This window comes from Gekko japonicus, unplaced genomic scaffold (assembly GCF_001447785.1).
Source record: "Gekko japonicus isolate JY-2015 unplaced genomic scaffold, Gekko_japonicus_V1.1 scaffold2018, whole genome shotgun sequence".
Taxonomy (NCBI): domain Eukaryota; kingdom Metazoa; phylum Chordata; class Lepidosauria; order Squamata; family Gekkonidae; genus Gekko; species Gekko japonicus.
The window spans coordinates 244,514-266,554 of record NW_015167112.1 but is presented as its reverse complement, the minus strand read 5'-3'; the positions used below and the strand labels follow the sequence as shown (position 1 = coordinate 266,554).

The 22,041-nt window shown below is 44.8% G+C and overlaps 1 protein-coding gene across 1 annotated transcript in view; it reads right to left on the bottom strand.

Moving 5' to 3' along the window:
* Positions 1-22,041, bottom strand: part of LOC107111907 (mucin-5B-like) — a gene marked incomplete at its 3' end in the record, with an annotated part of 105,586 nt that overhangs the window by 77,819 nt on the left and 5,726 nt on the right. The window contains 8 exon segments of the mRNA XM_015412953.1: positions 4,221-4,359; positions 6,936-7,053; positions 8,883-9,008; positions 13,552-13,777; positions 15,268-15,413; positions 16,969-17,056; positions 18,738-18,852; positions 20,248-20,258. Of these exon segments, the coding sequence (XP_015268439.1) occupies positions 4,221-4,359; positions 6,936-7,053; positions 8,883-9,008; positions 13,552-13,777; positions 15,268-15,413; positions 16,969-17,056; positions 18,738-18,852; positions 20,248-20,258 (969 nt within the window).

The window sequence follows — 22,041 nt, the reverse complement described above, 5'->3', positions numbered from 1 at the left end:
CCTGCTGATTTAGGGCAACTCCAGTGTTCCCTCTGAGCTGAGTTCGTGTGAGCTAGCTCACAGTTTTTTGGCCTCCGCCTCACACCTTTTTGCCTTAGCTCAGAAGGGATGGCTCCAGAGCAAACTAATTTATGCAGTAGCCAAATCGCCCGGTCACAACGTTAATGCCAGTAGCTCACAGAGTAGAATTTTTGCTCACAAGACTCCACAGCTTAGAGGGAGCACTGGGCGACTCCGTAGGGTTTTCAAGTCAAGAGATGAACTGAGGTGACTCGGACTTCCTTGTTGGTCTTCCATCCAAGTACTAACCGGGACCAACCTTGCTTACCATCCAAGATCTGATGAGATCAGGCTAACCTGAGCCACCCAGGTCAGAGGAGAATGGTGTCACACCTATCTATTTGCAAGGAAGGTCTACACATCCTTTGTATATTGTCTATCTTGCTCACTGGGCCTCTGTTAGAGGATATTTTAATGTGCGTTGCTCCAGCTTTGTGATATAGCTTGCCTAAGGAATTAAGAATTAAGATTGCTGGGGAAAAGATCAACAACCTCAGATATGCAGACGATACCACTCTAATGGCAGAAAGTGAAGAGGACCTCAAGAGCCTCTTGCTCAGGGTAAAAGAGGAGAGCGCAAAAGTGGGCTTGAAGCTCAACATCAAAAAAACTAAGATCATGGCATCCGGCCCCATCACGCCTTGGCAAATAGAAGGGGAAGTCGTGGAAGTAGTGACAGACTTCACGTTCCTGGGATCCCAGATCACCGCAGACTGTGACTGCAGCCATGAAATTAAAAGACGCCTGCTCCTTGGGAGGAAAGTGATGGCGAACCTAAACAGCATGATAAAAAGTAGAGACATCACCCTGCCAACAAAAATACGCATGGTCCAAGCAATGGTATTCCCAGTAGTCATGTATGGCTGTGAGAGTTGGACTATAAGGAAGGCCGAGTGCCGAAGAATAGATTCTTTTGAACTATGGTGCTGGAGGAGACTCTTGAGAGTCCCTTGGACTGCAAGAAGATCAAATCAGTCAATCCTAAAAGAAATCAACCCTGACTGTTCCCTGGAAGGCCAGATAATGAAACTGAAGCTCAAATACTTTGGCCACCAAATGAGAAGGGAGCACTCACTGGAGAAGACCCTGATGCTGGGAAAGATTGAAGGTCAAAAAAGACGAGGACGGCAAAGGATGAGATGGTTAGACAGTGTCATAGATGCAACAAACATGAAATTGAGCAAACTTCAGAGGACGGCGGAAGACCGGAAGGCCTGGCATGATCTGGTCCATGGGGTCGCGAAGAGTCGGATTCGACTGTGCAACTGAACAACAACAAAGGATATCCATCAGGTCTTTTAGAAAAGCCTTTCAAAGGGGTGTATGCAGAGCTGTATTCTATCTGATACTGTTTTGGACATTTGTTCTGTGCAAAATTTGATCATAATTGTATTTTGTTTGTCTTTTGTATTTGTTTTAAGTATGATTTTTCATGTTTATGCCTTTTGGGATTTTATTGTAAGCTGCCCTGGGCCCTGCCAAGAGAAGGGTGAGGTATCAATATTTCAAATCAGTAAACACATTCCATTTAGGCACAGGTGTGACCTGCAACACACATTTTTAAACAACTTAAAATCGAATGGCAGAAAGTACATTTTGTGCTGCCAAAAAAAGTGAAGGATGCTTAAGCCGCATTAAGCACACAGCTAAACACTTAAGCACCACTGGTTTCAATGGCCCTGAGAAAACTGACCATTTCTGGACCATGTTCAAAACTTTTATAGACGCTCCACACTGGATGTCACATAAGTCTCTGATGTGTGTACACCCTCAGAGAAAAACAGAAACTGAATGTGACATAAATCTTTAAGTACCAATTAACAAAATCTGGTCATCCTTTCCGGATCAGAATCCCCAAACAAACATATAGAAGATGCTTAAAGAAAGTCTGTCTCCATGACTGATGGAATTGCCGCAAGAAGCACTGGCATAACAACAGCCCTGTGTTTGTCGTGTAAAATCTGGAGGTGCCCTTAACACCTTCCGTACAAGTTATGTTCACCAAATGATGGTTGTTGGGATCTAGTTTGTTTTCCAAGTGCTTCAGCTGCAGAAAAACTACATTTTCCTACCAATCAAATGCCAAACATCAAGTGCCAGTTCTTAACTACAATAGGCTGATTAAGTTATAAATAGGAAAGAAAGAATTAGATCATATTGTCCTGATCAGACGGAGAAACAGCTTGAGTATCTTTTCTCGCCAGCCGGAAGCTGGAACCACATCACGCCAACCCCTCTCACGATATGGAGCTGCATAAGACTTTAGGCAAGAGACCGAGCTACTCAGAGTAGAAACAAAGGTCTGGGAGCAGGCTATAACCTTGGACCCTTACCCTGCCTGGTCCACACAAATTCTTAGGCCCCGGGCGCACGGGCTGGATATCGTGGGGCATGACTAATTGCCCCGGCGCAGTTTGATCCGCGATTACACGATCAGATGCGCCGGCGGCACAGCACAGGTCCTTCCCTCAGTGCCAGTGGGTAAACAAGGGACCGGAGGGGAATGCCACGCGCCGGCGCTATCACACCACGGGCATCTGGAGGCAGCCCGTGGCAAACGTTTACTAGTACCTTGGAGGTACTAGTTTTTAAATGCGCATTGTCGGCGGTAAGCCACGGGTGCGCTCCACTTCCCAGATGTTGGGATTTGAACGCGCCCAGATAATCCGCCCACCTTCCGTGCTTCTCCTGCGGCAACTTTGCCGTGTGACCGGGGCCTTAATAAGTTAAATCAGATTGGCCTATTCCCAGAAGTTCTCTTCTATGGAAGCCTATACAAGGCAAGAACAGCTGCTGTGCAGAGACTTCGTGATACCGAATAACAAAATGAAGAAGCTTCACTACCCAAGAATTTCAGAAACATAAAATCTCGGCCTAATTTTACTGCTGCCCCTTGTTTATTTAACATTACCTATGAGCCCTATAGACTGGCCTTTTCCAGAGCCCGTTTTGAGGCACTCCCTGCTGCTGTACTACAAGGTAAATTCACTCGAGTTCCAATGCATGAACGTATATGCCCATGCATGGCTAATATGGTGGAATCAATTACTCATGTCCTATTGTTCTGCAGATTCTATCAGGAGGAACGAGATCATCTTATACTACCCCTTCTGTCTAGATTTAGCCCTCTGCAGTCTTATCTTGACTTTAGGCCAGAAGTCCTTCGTAAATTCCTCCTAGAAGACGTTCAGAGCTCAGTGACTTACGCTGTGGCAAAAATTTGTTGCTTAGCTATTAGGAAACTTATTTTAGCTGAAAATATTGGATGATTCTCTTATTAATATTATTTCATTTTACTAATTTCAGTAATTTTCTCTTGCTAATGTTTTTATACTATTGCTATGTCATTACTGTTTTAATCTTTCTTATGTATGAATTGTACTGTTTTACTGGCTCTTGCTGTAATAGATCAAATCACTTCAAAGGCGGTGTGGAATATATTATATGACTCTCATGTGTCCTACTGGATAGCCACTGATTCAGTATTACCATGGAGGACATCTGTGCAAGGATTCAGACATCTGGAGGGGAGGAGGAGGAGGAGGAGGAGGGGAGATTGGATTTATACCCCGCCCTTCACTTGGAGTCTCAGAGCGGCTTACAAACTCCTTTCCCTTCCCCTTCCCACAACAGACACCCTGTGAGGTAAAAGAAGAAGGAGAAGAGATTGGATTGATACCCCACCCTTCACTACCCAAAGGGGTCTCAGAGCGGCTTACAAACTCCTTCCCCTTCCCCTCCCCACAACAGACACCTTGTGAGGTGGGCGGGGCTGAGAGAACTCTGACACAAACTGCTCTTTTTCAAGGACAGCTGTGCCAGAGCTTGTGACTGACCCAATCTGATTGGACAAATCATTTTTTTAAAACCCCCAAAGGGATATTTTTTATTTTGCATTAACTGCAAACTACAAAGAAAATTAGGGAGGGAAGCTACAACTAAGGATAAAGGAAAGATAACCACACTAAACTAAAAACCCAAGAGGAGGAGATCTTATTTCTGTTCATGTAAATATTAGTACCACAGATTGGACAAATCATTTAACAAGACTCAACATGAAGTACATCAAGTAACCCCAACAACACTTCCCAATACATTCTTATTGATCATAAAAGATCCCCACACTGTTTTAAAAAGCCCACAAAACAACAAAAAGATACCTTAGCTAAGACATAGTGGCAGTTGCCATGGAAAATAAATTGTTTCTTGTCAAATGTAGTTATGTAAAATCCTCGTTCTACATTGCAATTTCCGGAACAGGGCAATGATAAGCAAAACCATTTTCCTCCAGTGCAGGTACTACAAAATCAAAAGAGTATTTTAACTTACAGTAATAGTACAGGGATAGCTATGCTATCTTGAGCCACCGCAGCTCCCTACAAGTGGTTAAGACGCTGAACTGCAGGCTGTGGAAGGTCAGTAGTTCAGCGGTTCAAGACCCGGGTGCCGCAAGACAGGGTGAGCTCCTGTCTCTAGTTCCACCTCCTGCCAACCTAGTAGTTCGAAAGCAAGAAATTGCAAGTAGATAAATAGGTACCACTTCGGTGGGAAGGTAACAGCGTTCCGTGCACCTTGGTGTTTAGTCATGCCGGCCACATGACCACGGAAACGTCTTCGGACAGCGCTGGCTCTTCGGCTTGGAAACGGAGATGAGCACCGCAACCCTAGAGTCGGATTCGACTGGCTTTCGAGCAAGGGAACCTTTACCTTTACCTTTAATCATTGCAATAAACGACAACCCTATTCGCTTTTAAAGGAGCCCCCCTGGCTGTTTCATGCTCCCACAGCGCGAATCTATTTTTACAATGCCCTCTTGAACAGCAGTCATGCTCAAGATGGCCTTTCTACGGAATGACAGCAGCGCGGGAGCCTTCCGGACCTCCTCAGGCAGGCCCTTCTGCAAGGTGGGAGCCTCCAAGGAGAATGAATGGGAACGGGCAGCTGCCAATCTTACCGCTGTTCAGGGTGGCACCTTTGCAAGGCCTTGCTTGGATAAGTGAAGCTGTTGCAGATGGGCATAACAGGTGAGATCCCACGGGTATGTGGGCACAAGCCCATTACAGCCTTTGTAAGTGATAACAAGGAGCTGTGGTGGCTCAAGGGGTTAAGACGCTGAACTGCAGGCTGTGGAAGGTCGGTAGTTCAGCAGTTCGAGACCTGAGTGTGCCGCATGACGGAGTGAGCTCCAGTCTCTAGTTCCAGCTCCTGCCAACCTAGCCGTTCAAAAGCAAGAAACCGCAAGTAGATAAATAGGTACCACTTCGGTGGGAAGGTAACAGCGTTCCGTGCGCCTTGGTGTTTAGTCATGCCGGCCACATCACCACGGAAACGTCTTCGGACAGCGCTGGCTCTTCGGCTTGGAAACGGAGATGAGCCCCGCAAGCCTAGAGTCGGACTTGGCTGGCTTTCGAGCAAGGGAACCTTTACCTTTAAGCGATAACAAGAACTTTGAATTGAAGTCAGTAACTGATCAGGGCCAGCCCCAGGGTTTTTTCCCCACTAGGCGAGGATACCTTCTGGCGCCGCCCCAACCCCGTATGCCCACAGATTTCTGGCGCGCCCCTTCTGGTGCGGTGCCCCCCCAAGGCCGGGGGATGCTGCCAAAGCCATCTAGGGCAGCAGCAGTTCCTCCCCGAATAAGGGCTGCAGGCTCAAGCTGCCGGTTGCCATGGCCAGGGAGGGAAGCTTCAGCGCGTGGGAAGCGAAACGCCTGTCTCTGCACGAAGATGGGAGGGGGGGGTGTCATAAAGGAGAAAAGAATGGGCGAGGGGGAAGGGTGGCCCTGAGTAGCTTTGGGCACAGATCGCAGTCTGGGTGGCCTCCAAAGACGGTTTGGAAAGAGGAGCGGAGCAAGCGCCGCTGGCGGACACCAAGCACAGAGGCAGCGCCTGGCCAAGGACAAAGGCTTGTGTGGGAGAGGCAGGCTCTGCCACCATTGAGGGGCGGGCCGGGGGCAGACCCTGGAGCCACAGCAGGTGGGCTGAGGAGGCGAGTGGCAGCCAGGCTGGAGGAGCCGTTGGTGTGGGGAGGTGCTTGCTGTTTGCCGTACTGTTCTGGCCATGCACCCTGGCTGATCTGCAACAAGGTGCCTCAACTTCTCGGCCGAGGACTTGCTGTGCCACAAGGGAAGGGAGCAGTGTTCCCTCTAAGCTGAGTTGGTGTGAGCTAGCTCACAGTTTTTTAGTCTCTGGCTCACACATTTTTGCCTCAGCTTAGGAAGGAGAGCTCCAGAGGAAACTAATTTATGCAGTAGCCAAATCGCTGGCTCACAACACTAATGCCAGGAGCTCACAAAGTAGAATTTTTGCTCACAAGACTCCACCCTTAGAGGGAACATTGGAAGGGAGGGGAAGGTGGGTGGCAGGCAGGCCAGAATGGCATCCTCGTCAAGCTGGCGCCATAGGCAACTGCCTAAATTTTGTCTATGACGGGCCGGCCCTGTAACTGATTGGTAACCAATGGAGTGTCTGCAGAATGGGTGTGACATGCATGTTCCGCCTGATGCCCAATAGTAACCAGGCTGCAGAGTTCTGCACCACGTGGAATTTCTGAGTTGTCTTTTAAGGCAGCCCAATATTGAGTGCATTACAATAGTCTGTCCTCAAGGCTAAATTAGCATGGATGGATCTACATGGCCAGGGCAGCTAAGGGGGACCCTAACAATGTAAAATAACGCTGGGTTCATTGCCCTGAAAGTGCTCTAGCTTCTCCTTTGTCAAGAAATATATTTTAATGTGCAGGTCTTGAACTTTCCAAAGAAGTACATTGGTATCCAGGTCTTGTGTTAGCTAGCTCTGCTAGCATTGGAAGAGCTCCTAGCAGACCTTGAATTCTACCAACTTGTTATATTGCAACTAGCAAGTGTATAACAGTACCAGCGTTGACAGGGAGTGGAGTAGGTCTCTCCAGCTTTATAGACTTTGCCTTGATAGGTGCAAGGACAGCTGCCAATGGGGATGCATTTTTTGCTGCTAATGTCATCAAGAATTGTTCCTGTTCAAATAGAAGGGAAACAAAAGACAGTTGCTGTTAACTTATAAACTTCTACTTCGATGGTACTTGACTCCGCATCAGCTACATGGCATCAACCCCGCGATTTCTGACAGATGTTGGAAAAATTGTGGGGGCCGTGGCACCTATATTCATTGCTGGTGGGAGTGTCCCAAGGTCCAGACCTTCTGGAGAGAAGTCAATGCCCAAATATTTTTAATTACAGGTTGCGCCCTCCAACTGCAACCTTCCTTGTTCCTCCTGAATCATTGGAGTCATCCTGCCCCCAATGGGCTTATGAAAGAGCTAATAGAATTATGTCTTGCGGCTGCTAGGAATGTTATTGCATTTCACTGGAAATCTAAGAAGACGCTGCAATTGAGCGATTGGTATCTGAAATTGTGGGACTTTTTTTTACAAGACAAAGTTTCCACTAATATCCTTCGATCTGAAAATCAACCCGTTCCTGACAATCTCCAAGAGAAATGGATGTCCCAGCACATAAAATCGACACTTCCCTGTTTGCTCTACATAAACATCAGGATTTGCTTTCTTATTTTTAACTTTAAAAAAAAATTAAAATTACTCCTGGCTAAAACAAATGATGGCAGGGATCAAACCTGCCCCCATCATGACCCAGGCTCCCTCTAAGCGGTGGAGTCCTGTGAGCAAAAATTCTACTTGGTGAGCTCCTGGCATTAAAGTTGTGAGCGAGCGATTTGGCTGCTGCATGAATTCGTTTGCTCTGGAGCCCTCCTTCCTGAGCTAAGGCAGAAATCTGTGAGCCGGAGGCTAAAAAACTGTGAGCTAGCTCACACTAACTCAGCTTAGAGGGAACACTGATCATGACTGCCATTAAAAGCTTCCCTCTGATCCCAGAAAAAGGAAGGATATTATGCACATTCTCAAAGGGGAATCTCTCATTTGTGCATCACAATTTTTAGTACTGAGCTCCAGCAATGAAAACAAGTTCTACAGCTAAGACCCCTGACTAAAGCCAACTCATATGTACCCTGGTGTATTGGGACTGACTTGAATCCCAAATACATGGGAAATGTCATAGAAATGATTTGCATTTGAAGCTGTCTCCATGTGGTTGAGATTCAAGCAGCTACCCAAACACTGAAGAATTTGAGAATGTTCAAAGTGCTTCTGTCTCCTATTACCTGTAATAGTCATGCATTCATATTAGTGTCATCTATCACCTTGTCCCAAACTTTCAAATCTTGCTTAGCATTGTTATTTACTGGTATACAAACTGAGCTGAAACAGATTTTTTCCCGAGGTCCAGCAACTGTCTTTTTTTTAAATTAAATTTAACTTATTAGCATTTACCACACCCCCTGCCATCACCGGAAGTGTGTCAGAAGGCAACACCCACCACTCAGGCTCCACTGGCCTGTTTTGGATTGCTAGCTATTAGGGGGAGGGGGAACGTGCAGATCTGTCCTTGCAGAGGAGGGAGAGCTTGTACCTGAATAAAACTTAGTCTTAAAGGTGCCACTGGACTGCTTTGGACCGGGGGGCCAGGGGGAGCTCTGCAACTTACCTGGCTGCTTCTTGCTCTGACTGAGGGCTGCTGGGAGCAGGGGGTGGGGCTTGTTGCATGTTCCCACCCCCCTGGGCTGTTTACTGCTGGAGCTCCGCTCCTGCGGGAAATGACCCCTGGTTTTAGCAATGAAGCACTGATCTTACCTCCTCCTCTGTAAAACGGGAATGCTAGCGAACTGCTTGACAGGGTCATTGAGAGGATGCAAGAGGTAAGCATTGCAAAGTACACTGCACAGTTAAAATGCTAAGGAAATAATAATAACACAAGCATGGTTGTTTACCCTTAGCGCAGTAGCAGCCATCAGTACACGGAGCTTTACATACTTTGCTCCTTTCTGGGTTGGAGCAGGTGTCAACACAGGGGTTTCCACATTCCATGTATTCCAAGTTGGTCGGGCATTCTCGGACTGCAAACCCAAACAAAGTCAGTATCTATATCAGTAACAGAGAGTAGCCTAAATTCAGATCGTAACTTCTCAAGCAAAGAAATAATTCTAAATCCAGATTTTGTTTTACTATTTTCATGTTGAAATAAGTTTATATGTCCTTCACAAGGGAGGAAAAATTCCCTAGAGCCCACTTCACCAGATGTAAGAAGTGGATCTGTATTGGTAGACATATATGTGTGTGTGTGTGTAAATATAAAATTACAAAATTAGACACATGGCTATAGAGAGAATATTGAAAGGTGCTGACCAATGTTCCCTCTAAGCTGAGTTAGTGTGAGTTAGCTCACATTATTTTAGCCTCCGGCTCACACATTTTTGTCTTAGCTCAGGAAGGAGGGCTCCAGAGCAAACTAATTTATGCAGTAGCCAAATCACTCGCTCACAACTTTAATGCCAGTAGCTCACAAAGTGGAATTTTTGCTCGCAAGACTCCACAGCTTAGAGGGAACATTGGTGTTGACTGTGCAAATTGAATTGATGATATGGAGAATCCACAGGGGCTCATGTAAAGGGAACAGGGGAGTTTTTAGAACGTTTAATAAACAGAAGTGGACGTGGAGGGCATTTCTGACAGGGACAGTTTGGCTGGAAAGAGGTGAGGAAAGCGGCCCTTGCTTCTCTTACACAACTGTGCAGGCTTATGTAGCTATATACGTTATATACATGTAGATACATATGTTATATAAATATGAGGTTTATAAACTAATGAATGATGTGAAGAAAATGAAGGGTGAGATTCTTTTTCCTGCCTCACCTCCAGAGTTCACCTGTCGTGAACTTGATCGGCCGTGGGTTCCAAATAACCAAAATGAAGTGTTGAACATCACATAATTAACTGATTGAATCAATGAGACATGACATCTTTCATGGATAATGTTTATGATGTTTTTGTTTTAATGGCTCGCGTTCTAATACGGTGGTTTTTAAGGCTACGCCTCCTCAAGCAGAACAGCTCAAGGAATAGGCACTATAGAAGTATTCTGAATAAACAAATATATGATCTGCTAAGGATCTATACTTTCATAATTAACTAATTGAATCAATGAGACATGACATCTTTTATGGATAATGTTTATGATGTTTTTGTTTTAATGGCTCGCGTTCTAATACGGTGGTTTTTAGTGCTAAGCCTCTTCAAGCAGAACAGCTCAAGGAACAGGCACTATAGAAGTATTCTGAATAAACAAATATATGATCTGCTAAGGATCTATACTTTCAACCTGATCAGGAGCACAGGTGGGGTCATTCTGGAAATTGTTTCCAGGGTAATTTCAGTTCTCCGATTTGTTCCTGCTCTCCTGCTTCCTTCCTCCCCCACCCCCTTTAAAGAGGCAGCAGCAGAAGAGAAGAGAAGAGAAGAGAAGAGAAGAGAAGAGAAGAGAAGAGAAGAGAAGAGAAGAGAAGAGAAGAGAAGAGAAGAGAAGAGAAGAGAAGAGAAGAGAAGAGAAGAGAAGAGAAGAGAAGAGAAGAGAAGAGAAGAGAAGAGAAGAGAAGAGAAGAGAAGAGAAGAGAAGAGAAGAGAAGAGAAGAGAAGAGAAGAGAAGAGAAGAGAAGAGAAGAGAAGAGAAGAGAAGAGAAGAGAAGAGAAGAGAAGAGAAGAGAAGAGAAGAGAAGAGAAGAGAAGAGAAGAGAAGAGAAGAGAAGAGAAGAGAAGAGAAGAGAAGAGAAGAGAAGAGAAGAGAAGAGAAGAGAAGAGAAGAGAAGAGAAGAGAAGAGAAGAGAAGAGAAGAGAAGAGAAGAGAAGAGAAGAGAAGAGAAGAGAAGAGAAGAGAAGAGAAGAGAAGAGAGAGCTGGAGATAGAAAGACTAGACTGTCTTTCTAAAGTTAGTGCAGGGGTGGGAAATCAACACAATCAGGAGACTTGGTTCACCAGCCTCCTCTCCCTGGAGGATAAAACCGACTTTTCACATCGCCCCAATTTTTCTTCCCCCATAAAGCACCTCCATATTGTTATGAGTTTACTTACACACACCATACTTCATTGCCCCCTCTACAGGGATATCCAATCTCGTTTTATTATTCCACTTCTAGAGGGTAAGAGCTGGCACTCTGATGACTCTATTGTTGCTACTCTTGGCTCATTTAAAGGATGCTGAGCCTGGAAGATAGTAGGGCAAAACTCCTATCCATGATGTTTTGTGCTTTCAGGAAATGCATGTGTTTACAAGGTCTGACAATTCAGTCATTATAGGTTTAACTTGTTTGCCTAGTATTGCTATTGTTTAGACTGACCTGGAAGGGATATTTGGCAGTAAGCCAATGGGGAATTAGCCCGTGAAAAGTAACTTCTGTTGTGATAAGTGATTGGTTTTTTTGTTTCAGGTGACTTCCTTTCTAGGGGTCGAGAAGAAGGACAGATTCTCCTTTATCTCGGTGTTAGTGTTGACTATAGACAGCTTAGAAAATGTAGCTGTTAGTGTTATGTTTATTTGTAGTTATCCCGTGTACCTTTTACCCTTAGAAATAAAGGTTTTTAAAGGCAAAGAAATCTCTTCTTTCCAATAGAGCAAGATCCATTGATAGTCTGAGTATTAAACACTTTTGACTATTTTACAACATTCTAGAGGGTAAGAGCTGGCACTCTGATGACTCAATTGTTCACTTTATTCTCTTTAATTCTAATTGCGAAATAATGGAGGCTGTTGCAACATTTTTATATTATGCAATCAGAAGACGAGGCTTGAATAGCCAAGTGTGACTATCTTAGTATTTTCCCGTATTTCCATGATGTTTTGTGCTTTCATGCCAATAAAGGTTTTGTGTGTGTGTGTGTGTGTGTGTGTTTTATGAGTTTACTTTTTAAAACATTAGTAAAAATACTTTTAAAGTATGTATTTCAGTTTAGTACTTTTTGTGTGGGGCTGATGCCTCACTTTATTCAATGGGCCTCATTCTCACCTAACTTGTGTTTCATTTGTATCTAACTGATAGTGCAATTAGCATTCTGGCTAGGGGCCATGGCTGAGCCTCTAATTCGGCTTACTTCTGCTTGTTTCTTTTTTGTTTGTTTGCACCATATCTTGTATCAATCTACACACGGTAAATCATAAGTTAAGTAAAATCGATCAGGGTCATATGGGAGGATTGGGGTGGATTTCTTGTCTGAGGGCCTATCGTAGCTCATGGCAGCCCTGTTAACTCTATACAAGATAGCATGAATTCAATTTAGTTTGTCATATGAAAAATTTGCTAATACACTTCAGTGGTTGGAGAAGTCATCAACAGCTCCAGAAACAATAAATGCATTTAGGCAATAATTGTAATCTTTCTTAATGTTCTGATAAAACCTATGCTCTACGCTCTAGTAATCCACATCTCCTGGTGGTCCCTGGCCCAAAAGATGTCCGTTTAGCCTCGACCAGGGCCAGGGCCTTTTCTGCCCTGGCCCCCACCTGGTGGAACATGCTCCCCATCAAGATCAGGGCTCTGCGGGATCATACTCAGTTCTGCAGGGCCTGCAAGATGGAGCTCTTCCGCCAGGCTTTTGGTTGAGGAAGCGGCCATCTGTCAGGTTCCACAGCAAGTAACTCTCCACACACGTTTCCTAAGAAGCATTATGCTTTATTAGAGTACAAAACTGGTACCATATCCACAGGATTATTGTTAGGAATGACTATGGGGCGGAAACATCCCTACATATAGCAGGACGAGGCAAATGGCTAAGCAAATGAACCCCGAGCATGCGCGGGAATTCTCCCGGCGGGAGATTACATAATGAGCAGGAGACTCGCAGGGTCTCATGAGAGCAGTAAGATTCACACCCGAAGTGGAATGCAAGCCCTCCCTTCCTCACAAGGCCAGACAGATAACGCAGTCTGGCAGAGCTGGCTCCCATGGTCTCCCAAGCAATGTTTACTGCAAGCAGCTGAGCTGCGAGCAAGTGGGAACAGGGAGGGAAACAAGTAAAACATGGCAGCTAGCTGACAGCGTCCACATATGGCCTCCCCGAGCTTGCTGTCTCCTACCTATTGGCCACCCATCTGCCATCAACCGGCCATAACAATCAGTATGAATGGGTCAGAATTGGCACCAGCAGCTATAACTACTGGTTTTACATGCTTATAATGTAATGTTTTAAACCTTATTGTATTATTTGGGATAACGTGACCTGCCCTGAGCCCACTCACGAGATGGGCGGGGTACAAATACAATAAATAAATAAATAAATAAAATGTTGAAAGCAAGTCAGAGACAACTTGACTGAATGAATGCCACACTCAGGGATCCTACAGCATGGTAGATGGTGCTTGTGACCAAGGCTCCCTCTAAGCTATGGAGTCCTGTGAGCAAAAGTTCTACTTGGTGAGCTCCTGGCATTAAAGTTGTGAGCGAGCGATTTGGCTGTTCCATGAATCAGTTTGCTCTGGAGCCCTCCTTCCTGAGCTAAGACAAAAAACTGTGAGCCCGAGGCTAAAGTACTGTGAGCTAGCTCACGCTAACTCAGCTTAGAGGGAACACTGCTTGTGACGTCGGCAGAGTTTTCCTACCCTCACTTACTTACAGCAAAGCTGCTTCGATCTCCATTTTCCAGGGTCTCCCCCCCGGAGGATGCAGTCCCGGGAACATTGGCCGAGAGTGCTGCATACACAGCTTGCAATCAGGTCTGGACGAGAAGACTTCTGTGTACAGGCACACATATCATCAATGCAAGCAGCTACATAATAATCAGGGTCGACCACTTTAGAGCAATTTCCAAAGCGGGACAGGGCTTCCTTGCAATTCGATTTCTGAGGGAGAGGGAGAGAGAGAGAGATCTGAGTACCTCATATTATTTTAGGTTTACAGTATACTTTTTCACACACAAATCGGTTAGCTTCATTGAGTTTGGTGCCATTCTGGCTTCCTGCTTTTGTTCTTCACAGTTGTTGCTGAAGAAAGAGCAGAGGAAAAGAGCTGCATAGTCATCCTAATTCCTTTCAGTAGAGGAGAAAGCTCCACATCTGCATTGTTTTGCACACACAAAGTCAATGGGTGATTCCGCACTAGACCTTAAGTCCTGGTTCAACCTTGTCCCCGAACTTACATTCTACACTACACTCGAGTTTACCCCTGTAATTATCTCGGGGTATTTTTTGTTTCCATGTTACATTGAGTTCACCCCAGTTTCACTGTTATAACCAGGAATAAACAGGGGTCATATCCTGCAGGAGCACACAGGAGCAGAGCTCCGGCAGTAAAGAGCACAGGGGGTGGGCACATGCAACAAGCTCCACCCCCTGCTCCCAGCAGCCCCAGCCCATGAGGCGCAAGAAGCAGGCAGGTAAGTTGCAGTGGGTGTTGCCTTCTGACACACTTCCGGTGATGTCAGGGGGTGTGGCATATGCAAATAAGTTATCCTAATGAGTTATGCTCATGAGCTCCTGCATCTCTTTTTCTACCAAATGACCTCTGGGAATAAATGCAAGGTCTTGTGTCGCAAGTTGAACTCTGATAAAACCAGGGATGAAATCCAAGTGCAGAAAGGACCAATGTCTCCACTAAAGTAAATAGGGAATAATCAGGAGCAGGGTAAGTTACCTTGTACTGTGGAGCTCTTGCATGCAGTGACCAAATGGAAAGGAGGACATTTACATGCCTTTACTAGTCCAGGAGAAGCAGGATTTTTTGGGGGGGGGGGGACCCTGCACCTTCGGAGATGTCCTTTTCTATACATTGATACCACCACCACCCAGCCAACCCACATTAGTCAAAAATTTGGTGTCCCCAACTTCCCTTGAGAAACTTGGACCTTTGTATAACCTGGTTAGACTCTCAGGTGCGCACCCAAATTATAAGCAAGAAATGTCAATCTATGCAAACCTTTCCTAGAAACAAAATGAAACAAAAAAAATGTCCATTGCAAAATTGTGCTATATTAAATCGGTTGTGAATTTACGTGATGGCAGCTGTTACCCAGCATCTGAAGAAGTAGGCCATATCATACAAAAGTTTGTGCTAAAATTAACTGCCCGTAATTAAAAATATTAGCAGGCTCTAACACTGAGTATCTCTAACCAAAGCCTACTACTTTGTATCTTATGGGGTTGGACTTGACATTAAAACAGGTACTATGGCTGAACTCTGCCTCAAAAATATCCTATTGAAAAGCATCCTATTGAATTTATTAGACTTTATCTTGCATTTTGTGTCTTGGTATGTTGTTTTCTGATAGTACACTGGTAGCAAGTAATCATGAGAAGAACTCTTTGTTGCACAGACAACCAAGGCAGTGACATACGTATTTACTCTTGCATTCCTTCTTCCAACGAGAGGCATATTTGCTGTTCCCACCATCTTTATTTTCCTCAGGTACATCTGGGCACTCCTCTGTTGGCTCTTCTACTTTGTGTAGGTTGCCGTATTGCCGTGGGAGTAGATGGTAGCCTGCAAAACCCCATGAGTATTAGAAATGAATGGCTGCTGGTGGAGAGTGCCATCAAATCACCACTAACTCATGGCAACCCAGTAGTAGGGCCCAGGGCTATTTTTTGACAGGAACGCACAGGAGTGGAGTTCCAGCTGGCTTCAGAGTTGGCCACGCCCACTACAGCCAAAATCTCTGCATGCATGGCTACAGAGGGAAGGCCTGGAGAGCGACCTCCCCCAGCGACTCTGAGGCAGGTGGGCTGGGGTCCCCCTGGAAGGATCACCTTCCCTGGCCTGTCCAAGGGCTGGCTTGCCCGGGCTCCCTGCAGCCACAGGGCACCCAGGCAAGCCAAGGGAAGGCAGTTTAAACTGCCTCCCCTCCCCTCCAAGTACCGCCTTGCGAGCTGCACTGTCAGGGGTGTGGCCTAATATGCTAATGAGTTTCTGGTGTTGGGTGTGGCCTATCATGCTAATGTGGCCTATTATGCTAATGAGTTCCTGCTGGGAGTTTTCTACAAAAAAAAGCCCGGGTAGGGCCTGTAATAAAAGCCCCCTTCATCTCAGTTTCCCAGATGAGAAAACACTTTGCTGTGAATGGTGCATCGTTTTGAGTCCCTTCAAACATTAAGAATTCACATCATTAATTTAAATAGAAAGGGTTTGTAAACAGAGAAGTGTTGCAAATAAATATTTGGTGTGGATTACAGTATGCACATTTTCCTCTACTGAAAGAGAATGAGAAAGAAAAGATATGTCCAATAAGCGGGTTAATAAGCCTGTTCTAATGGAACGATTGTTTAGAATCCTCGCAATACCAGCACGGAAATTTTACTGCCGGTGAAATACGCATACTGAGCGAGAGGCTTTGTCTTGCTGTGGCAACCAACCTGCTCAACAAACATTCAAGAATCATAATTCAGTGGAGATGAACTGAACACGATTTCCTGGTTGTGCTTAGCAAAAGTTTGACACATAATGCACACCAAACAGATAAAAAGGTAGTTTCATGATCAACCCTGAATGCATGTGAGAAAGCCACTGGTACACGGCTGATAACATTTTGGATTGGAAATGGTGCAGAGACAGACCAAGTTTTACAATTTGGCTGTAAATCTCACTGAGTGATCTTGTGCCAGTTGTTGTCTCTGTTGCAAAAACTGGGGGGGGGGGGGGGAAGGGAAAAACTCAACCCAAGATAACACTGCGAACCAGAAGGGTTAAAATGACCTTATATATTATAAAAATACAAAAATTATTAGGGTGTACACATATTAAAATATATTCGGGTTAAAAAAATTCAAGTATCAGACTAATAAAAGCATATCAATTATTAATACACATGATGGGTTAACACTTTCCAACTGAAGACCAAACGCGTTTCGGCCTCAAAGGGCCTTCCTAACCCGAATATATTTTAATATGTGTACACCCTAATAAATGTTGTCTCTGTTGCACCATGATAAATTGGGATAACTGCCATATTTGCTGTCCTGAGATATTTGGGGGAAGAGCAGGATACCAGTAAATTGATTACAAGAATACTATAAAGAGATATACATGAAGACCGTCATACCATTCAACATCATATCATTCTTTTCATTGCCATCATAGTTCCCGCAGAGACCACACGTTTTCTGCCTGTATGTATCTTCTAGATCTAGCTAAAAAAGAAGAAGCAGAAAAAAGAAACATTCTAAGAAGATTCGTTTTCAAGTAGAGAGGATTAGAAGCATAGCTGCATTTTTGTTGTTGTTCAGTCGCACAGTCGAGCCCAACTCTTCGCGACCCCATGGACAAGATCACGCCAGGCCCTCCTGTCTTCCGCCGTCCTCTGAAGTTGGCTCAATTTCATGCTCGTTGCATCTATGACACTGTCCAACCATATCGTCCTTTGCCGTCCCCGTCTAAAGTCTAAGCTTGGAGTGATGATATTCTCCAGAACTTCAACGTGAATCTACAAAACTATAAAAGTAAGAGCATCAAACACAAGATGGTTTTTTTCCCCCTTTACATTTCTTTTCAAATATGGAATTAATACTGCTTTTATTTATCATTCAGGCAAGAAAATATTTCTCAGAGAATAAAAACCTGTACCATGCTGAGGCCACAGTCAGGTCAATGGGTTTGACCAGACTTAATTTGAATTGTGATCTCACGATCCAGATGTAGAAAAGCAAACGCAGAGTCTTCATTTAAAATAATGCTGCCATAGTATTGTCAGTCTCAGCTGCGAGGCCAAAGATAGCTCTCCAGAGGGCACAAATGAACTAGTAATATGAATCTGCGTGCTATCAAGTTGCAACTGACCTATGGCGACCTCAGCAAGGGGCTTTCAAGGCAAGTGAGAAGCAGAGGGGGACTGACATGGCCTTCCTCTGCAGAGAGTTTCCTAGTAGTCCCCCATCCAAGTACTAACTCTTCTTAGGTTCCCAGATCTGATTAGATTAGGCTATATCATACCATTCCACATTCCGGATTAGTAATACAGTATTATCATCATCATCATCACATTATCATCATTATTTCAATTTATTAATCACCCTATCCCAGCTTATGCCAGGCTCTGGGTGACATACAAGAAGAAGAAGGAGAAGGAGAAGGAGTTTATACCCTGCCCTTCACTACCCGAAGGTGTGTCAGAGCGGATTACAAACTCCTTCCCCTTCCCCTCCCCACAACAGACACCCTGTGAGGTAGAAGAAGAAGAGAATATTGGATTTATACCCCGCCCTTCACTACCCAGAGGAGTCTCAGAGCGGCTTACAAACTCCTTTCTCTTCCCCTCCCCACAACAGACACCCTGTGAGGTAAAAGAAGAAGAAGAGATTGGATTGATACCCCGCCCTTCACTACCCAAGGGAGTCTCTCAGAGCGGCTGACAAACTCCTTTCCCTTCCCTTCCCCACAACAGACACCCTGTGAGGTAGGTGGGGCTGAGAGAGTTCTTGATAGAAACTGCTCTTTTTTCAAGAACAGCTCTTATCAGAGCTACGGCTTGCCCAAGGTCACCCAGCCAGGTGCAAGTGGAGGAGTGGGGAATCAAGCCCGGTTCTCCCAGATCAGAGTCCGTGCACTTCACCACTACACCAAACTGGCTCTCAAAGAGGCACAATGCCATAAAATAGAATACAAATTTTAAAATCCAATACCATTAATAAGAATAAAACCAGACTAAAATCCCAGATGACGATCTATAGTTTTGTATTCCCTTTCTGCTACCTCATAGCCTATATTTGTTCATAATACAGCTAGGAAAGTACAGGGTGCAAAGACTAGCTGCCCATCACATCTTAGCAGTACGAAAACTCGCTGAAATAAGTCCAACTAACTGGAGCATCATACTAGTAGAGTGTCCCTCCAATCCCACTTGAGAATCAGGCCTAACGTGGAGGTGACTCGGAAGTAAGCACTTATGTCTTCTATTCGAACACTCTTCAAACTGAAGGGTAGAATAATCCTAAAAACGAAAGAAACAAGAAAGAAAAATTACAAAACAAAACAGATCAGTCATTTTTTTGCCGAAAGAAACGCAACAGTGACTTATTAATTAAGTCTCTGACCAGTATTTCACAATTTATTCACAAATGCTGGCCATTTATCCACAGTCTCTGAAAGGGTGAGTGCCAGGCTAAAAGCCCTAAAGTAGAGGGAAGAGACTGACTGGCGGGACTTACAGTACAAACGGATTTACAGTTACATTCCTTCAACCCTATTAACTTCAATAGATTCAGAAGGGTATAACCGCTTAGGACGATTCTGGTCCTCCATGCATTCTTTTCTCAATGCTCAGACAAGGTGGCTGTCAGGTGTACTCCTTCCCAAAGTGCATGCAGCATTCTGGGCCTGTATGCATCCAGGAGTTGTGGTAGGTAGGAGTAAGGAGACAACTGAGTGGATATTTACTATACAATCTGCATTGGTGGAAGAGTTTCATAGGTAAACGGTAAAGGTAAAGGCTTCCCTTGCTCGAAAGCCAGTCGAATATGACTCTAGGGGGCCATACTCATCTCCGTTTCCAATCTGAAGAGCCAGCACTGTCTGCAGACGTTTCCGTGGTCATGTGGCCGGCATGACTAAATGCCGAGGTGCACGGAACGCTGTGACCTCCCCACCGAAGCGGTACCTATTTATCTACTTGCAATTTCTTGCTTTCAAACTGCTAGGTAGGCAGGAGCTGGGGCCAGAGACGGGAGCTCACTCCGTCACATGGCACTAGGGTCTTGAACTGCTACAGGTATTAAATTGGTGAGTCTTTATTTAAGACCACTGAAATCGACTCATTAGGCAACTGGGCTGAATAACACTATAGCAAGGCAGGGGAACATTTGGCAGGCAAGGTTTCTCCGATCACACTGCTCCAATAAAAGAAGAAGCCATACCTATTAACATTCTTGCTGATGCACTAAAATTGTCACGGGTCATTTCCTGCAGGAGCGCACAGGAGCAGAGCTCCGGCAGTAAGGAGCCCAGGCGGTGGGCACATGCAACAAGCCCCTACCCTGCTTCCAGCAGCCCTCAGTTGGGCCACGAGGAGCAAGAAGCAGCCAGGTAAATTGCAGAGCCCCCCCTGGCCCACCTTCAGGTACAAGCTCTCCCTCCTCTGTGAGGGCAGATCTGCACATTCCCCCCACCCCCAACAGCTAGCAATCCAAAACAGTCCAGTGGAGCCTGAGTGGTGGGTGTTGTCTTCTACACTTCTGGTGATGTCAGGAGGTGTGGCATATGCAAATAAGTTATGCTAATAAGTTATGCTAATGAGCTCCTGCACCTCTTTTTCTACAAAATGACTCCTGACAATTGTTGTACAGGGTCCCCTTCAGTCTGAGAAACAGGAACCCTCTATGAGACAAACATTTTTCCTACCTAGAAATGCAGTTAAATTAAATGATTAATCCTGTTCATTTCCTTGAACGCATATTGATAGAAGTGCGTGTAACTGTTTAATGAGGCATGCTTTTATTTGGAAAGGTACATAGCATTCAAAGTTCTGTTTTCCCAGCTGAACATGAGGAACATTTTTTTTTATTTTGATATATACTGGGATTTGATTCTTCTTTCTGATCTCTCTCAAAAAGCAAATACCCACCACATCTCCACCTTAATTATTAGAAAAGGCTGAACCGATGCAGGCACTATCATGATGAGATCTTGTGTACTTTAGTTTGGAAAGGCAGCTGGGTATCCAAGGAATTAATGAATAACAGTAGCCCCACCCCCAAAGGGTTTCTGAATATCTACTTGTCAAGCCAGAAGAGGAACAGTATTTAAATATGAGGCTGATAATATAATACATAGTAATTAAGTGTATTAAGTGTCTATACTGAGCTAGAGCCAAACAGAAATTTCATGAGGGGTAAGAGAAATACAGTTGGGGGAAGTGTTCCTCTAAGCTGAGTAGTGTGAGCTAGCTCACAGTTTTTTAGCCTCTGGCTCACACATTTTTGTATTGGCTCAGGAAGGAGGGCTTCAGAGCAAACTAGTTTATCCAGCAGCCAAATCGCTCGCTCACAACTTTAATGCCAGTAGCTCACAAAGTAGAATTTTTGCTCACAAGACTCCACAGCTTAGAGGGAACATTGGGGGGTAGGGCTTACTTTACACTGGGGGCACTAATTTCCATTTAGAAAAGGTGCAAATCCCTGGGTTGTGGATCTGTGTAGATACTTCTTACCCTGGGAAGTAAAAGAAACTTCCTAAGTCTGCAAAAATGTTCCTTATACTCCATTTAATAATTTGACAGAAACCACCTTCATAGCAAAAATCGTGTGTCCAGGGGAAAAATGACTCCATCGACATGTATTATCACCTGTCTCAGCAACACTTTTCCAATGCTTTTTTGGTATCCATTGTATAGCCATTGGGCGAGTTCAAACTGGCAGTTTGAAGCGGGAGAGAGTTGTGGCAAAAAAGACCCGGAACAAACTGTTCCGGGTTTTCCCATTCACACTGCAGCGACTGATGCGGGAGCATACCGGGAGGAGGCGCAAGGGACTGTTCACACTGTTGGCCCAGAGGCGCAGCTGTAAGGCGCGGCTTTCTTTTTGGTAATCTGGAGATATGTGATTATGTGCATAAGCGCATAAGCACACAAGAAAAACCGTGGCTTTCAGTGTTCACACTTTGTTGGTGCGGGATGGACATGGGATAATCGCGCTTTCCAGGGTTTGATACACTTTCTCCTGATATCTTTTAAACTTGGGAGGGAAGCATTACGATATGGGTTGAGTACGGCTGGGGAACGCCGGACAGATGTGCCTGTGTGAACAGCCCTTTTAATCCGGTTGTGGAACATTTCTGAAACGTGCCTATATCGAGGCAAACTGCCAGTCTGAACTCGGCCATAGATTGTTTTTTGTAATTTTTTCACAACTACTTTAAAATAAACTTAACCTGATGTATTGTATGGAAATGACATGTGTTTCATACTGTGAACTACAGTATTGAACCCAGGTGGCCGGGAAGTCATCCTCTGGACCACGCCTGGACCTATTGCTAGAAGCTCAACAAGTGCTGAAATTGACCTTTCTTTCCTTGAGACCCTGATGTCAGTCAGAACAGATCGTAATGAGCTAGACAGACCGCCTGACTCAATATAAGGCAGTTTCATATCTTCTTAAGAAAACAGAACATCATAAAAAGATTTTGA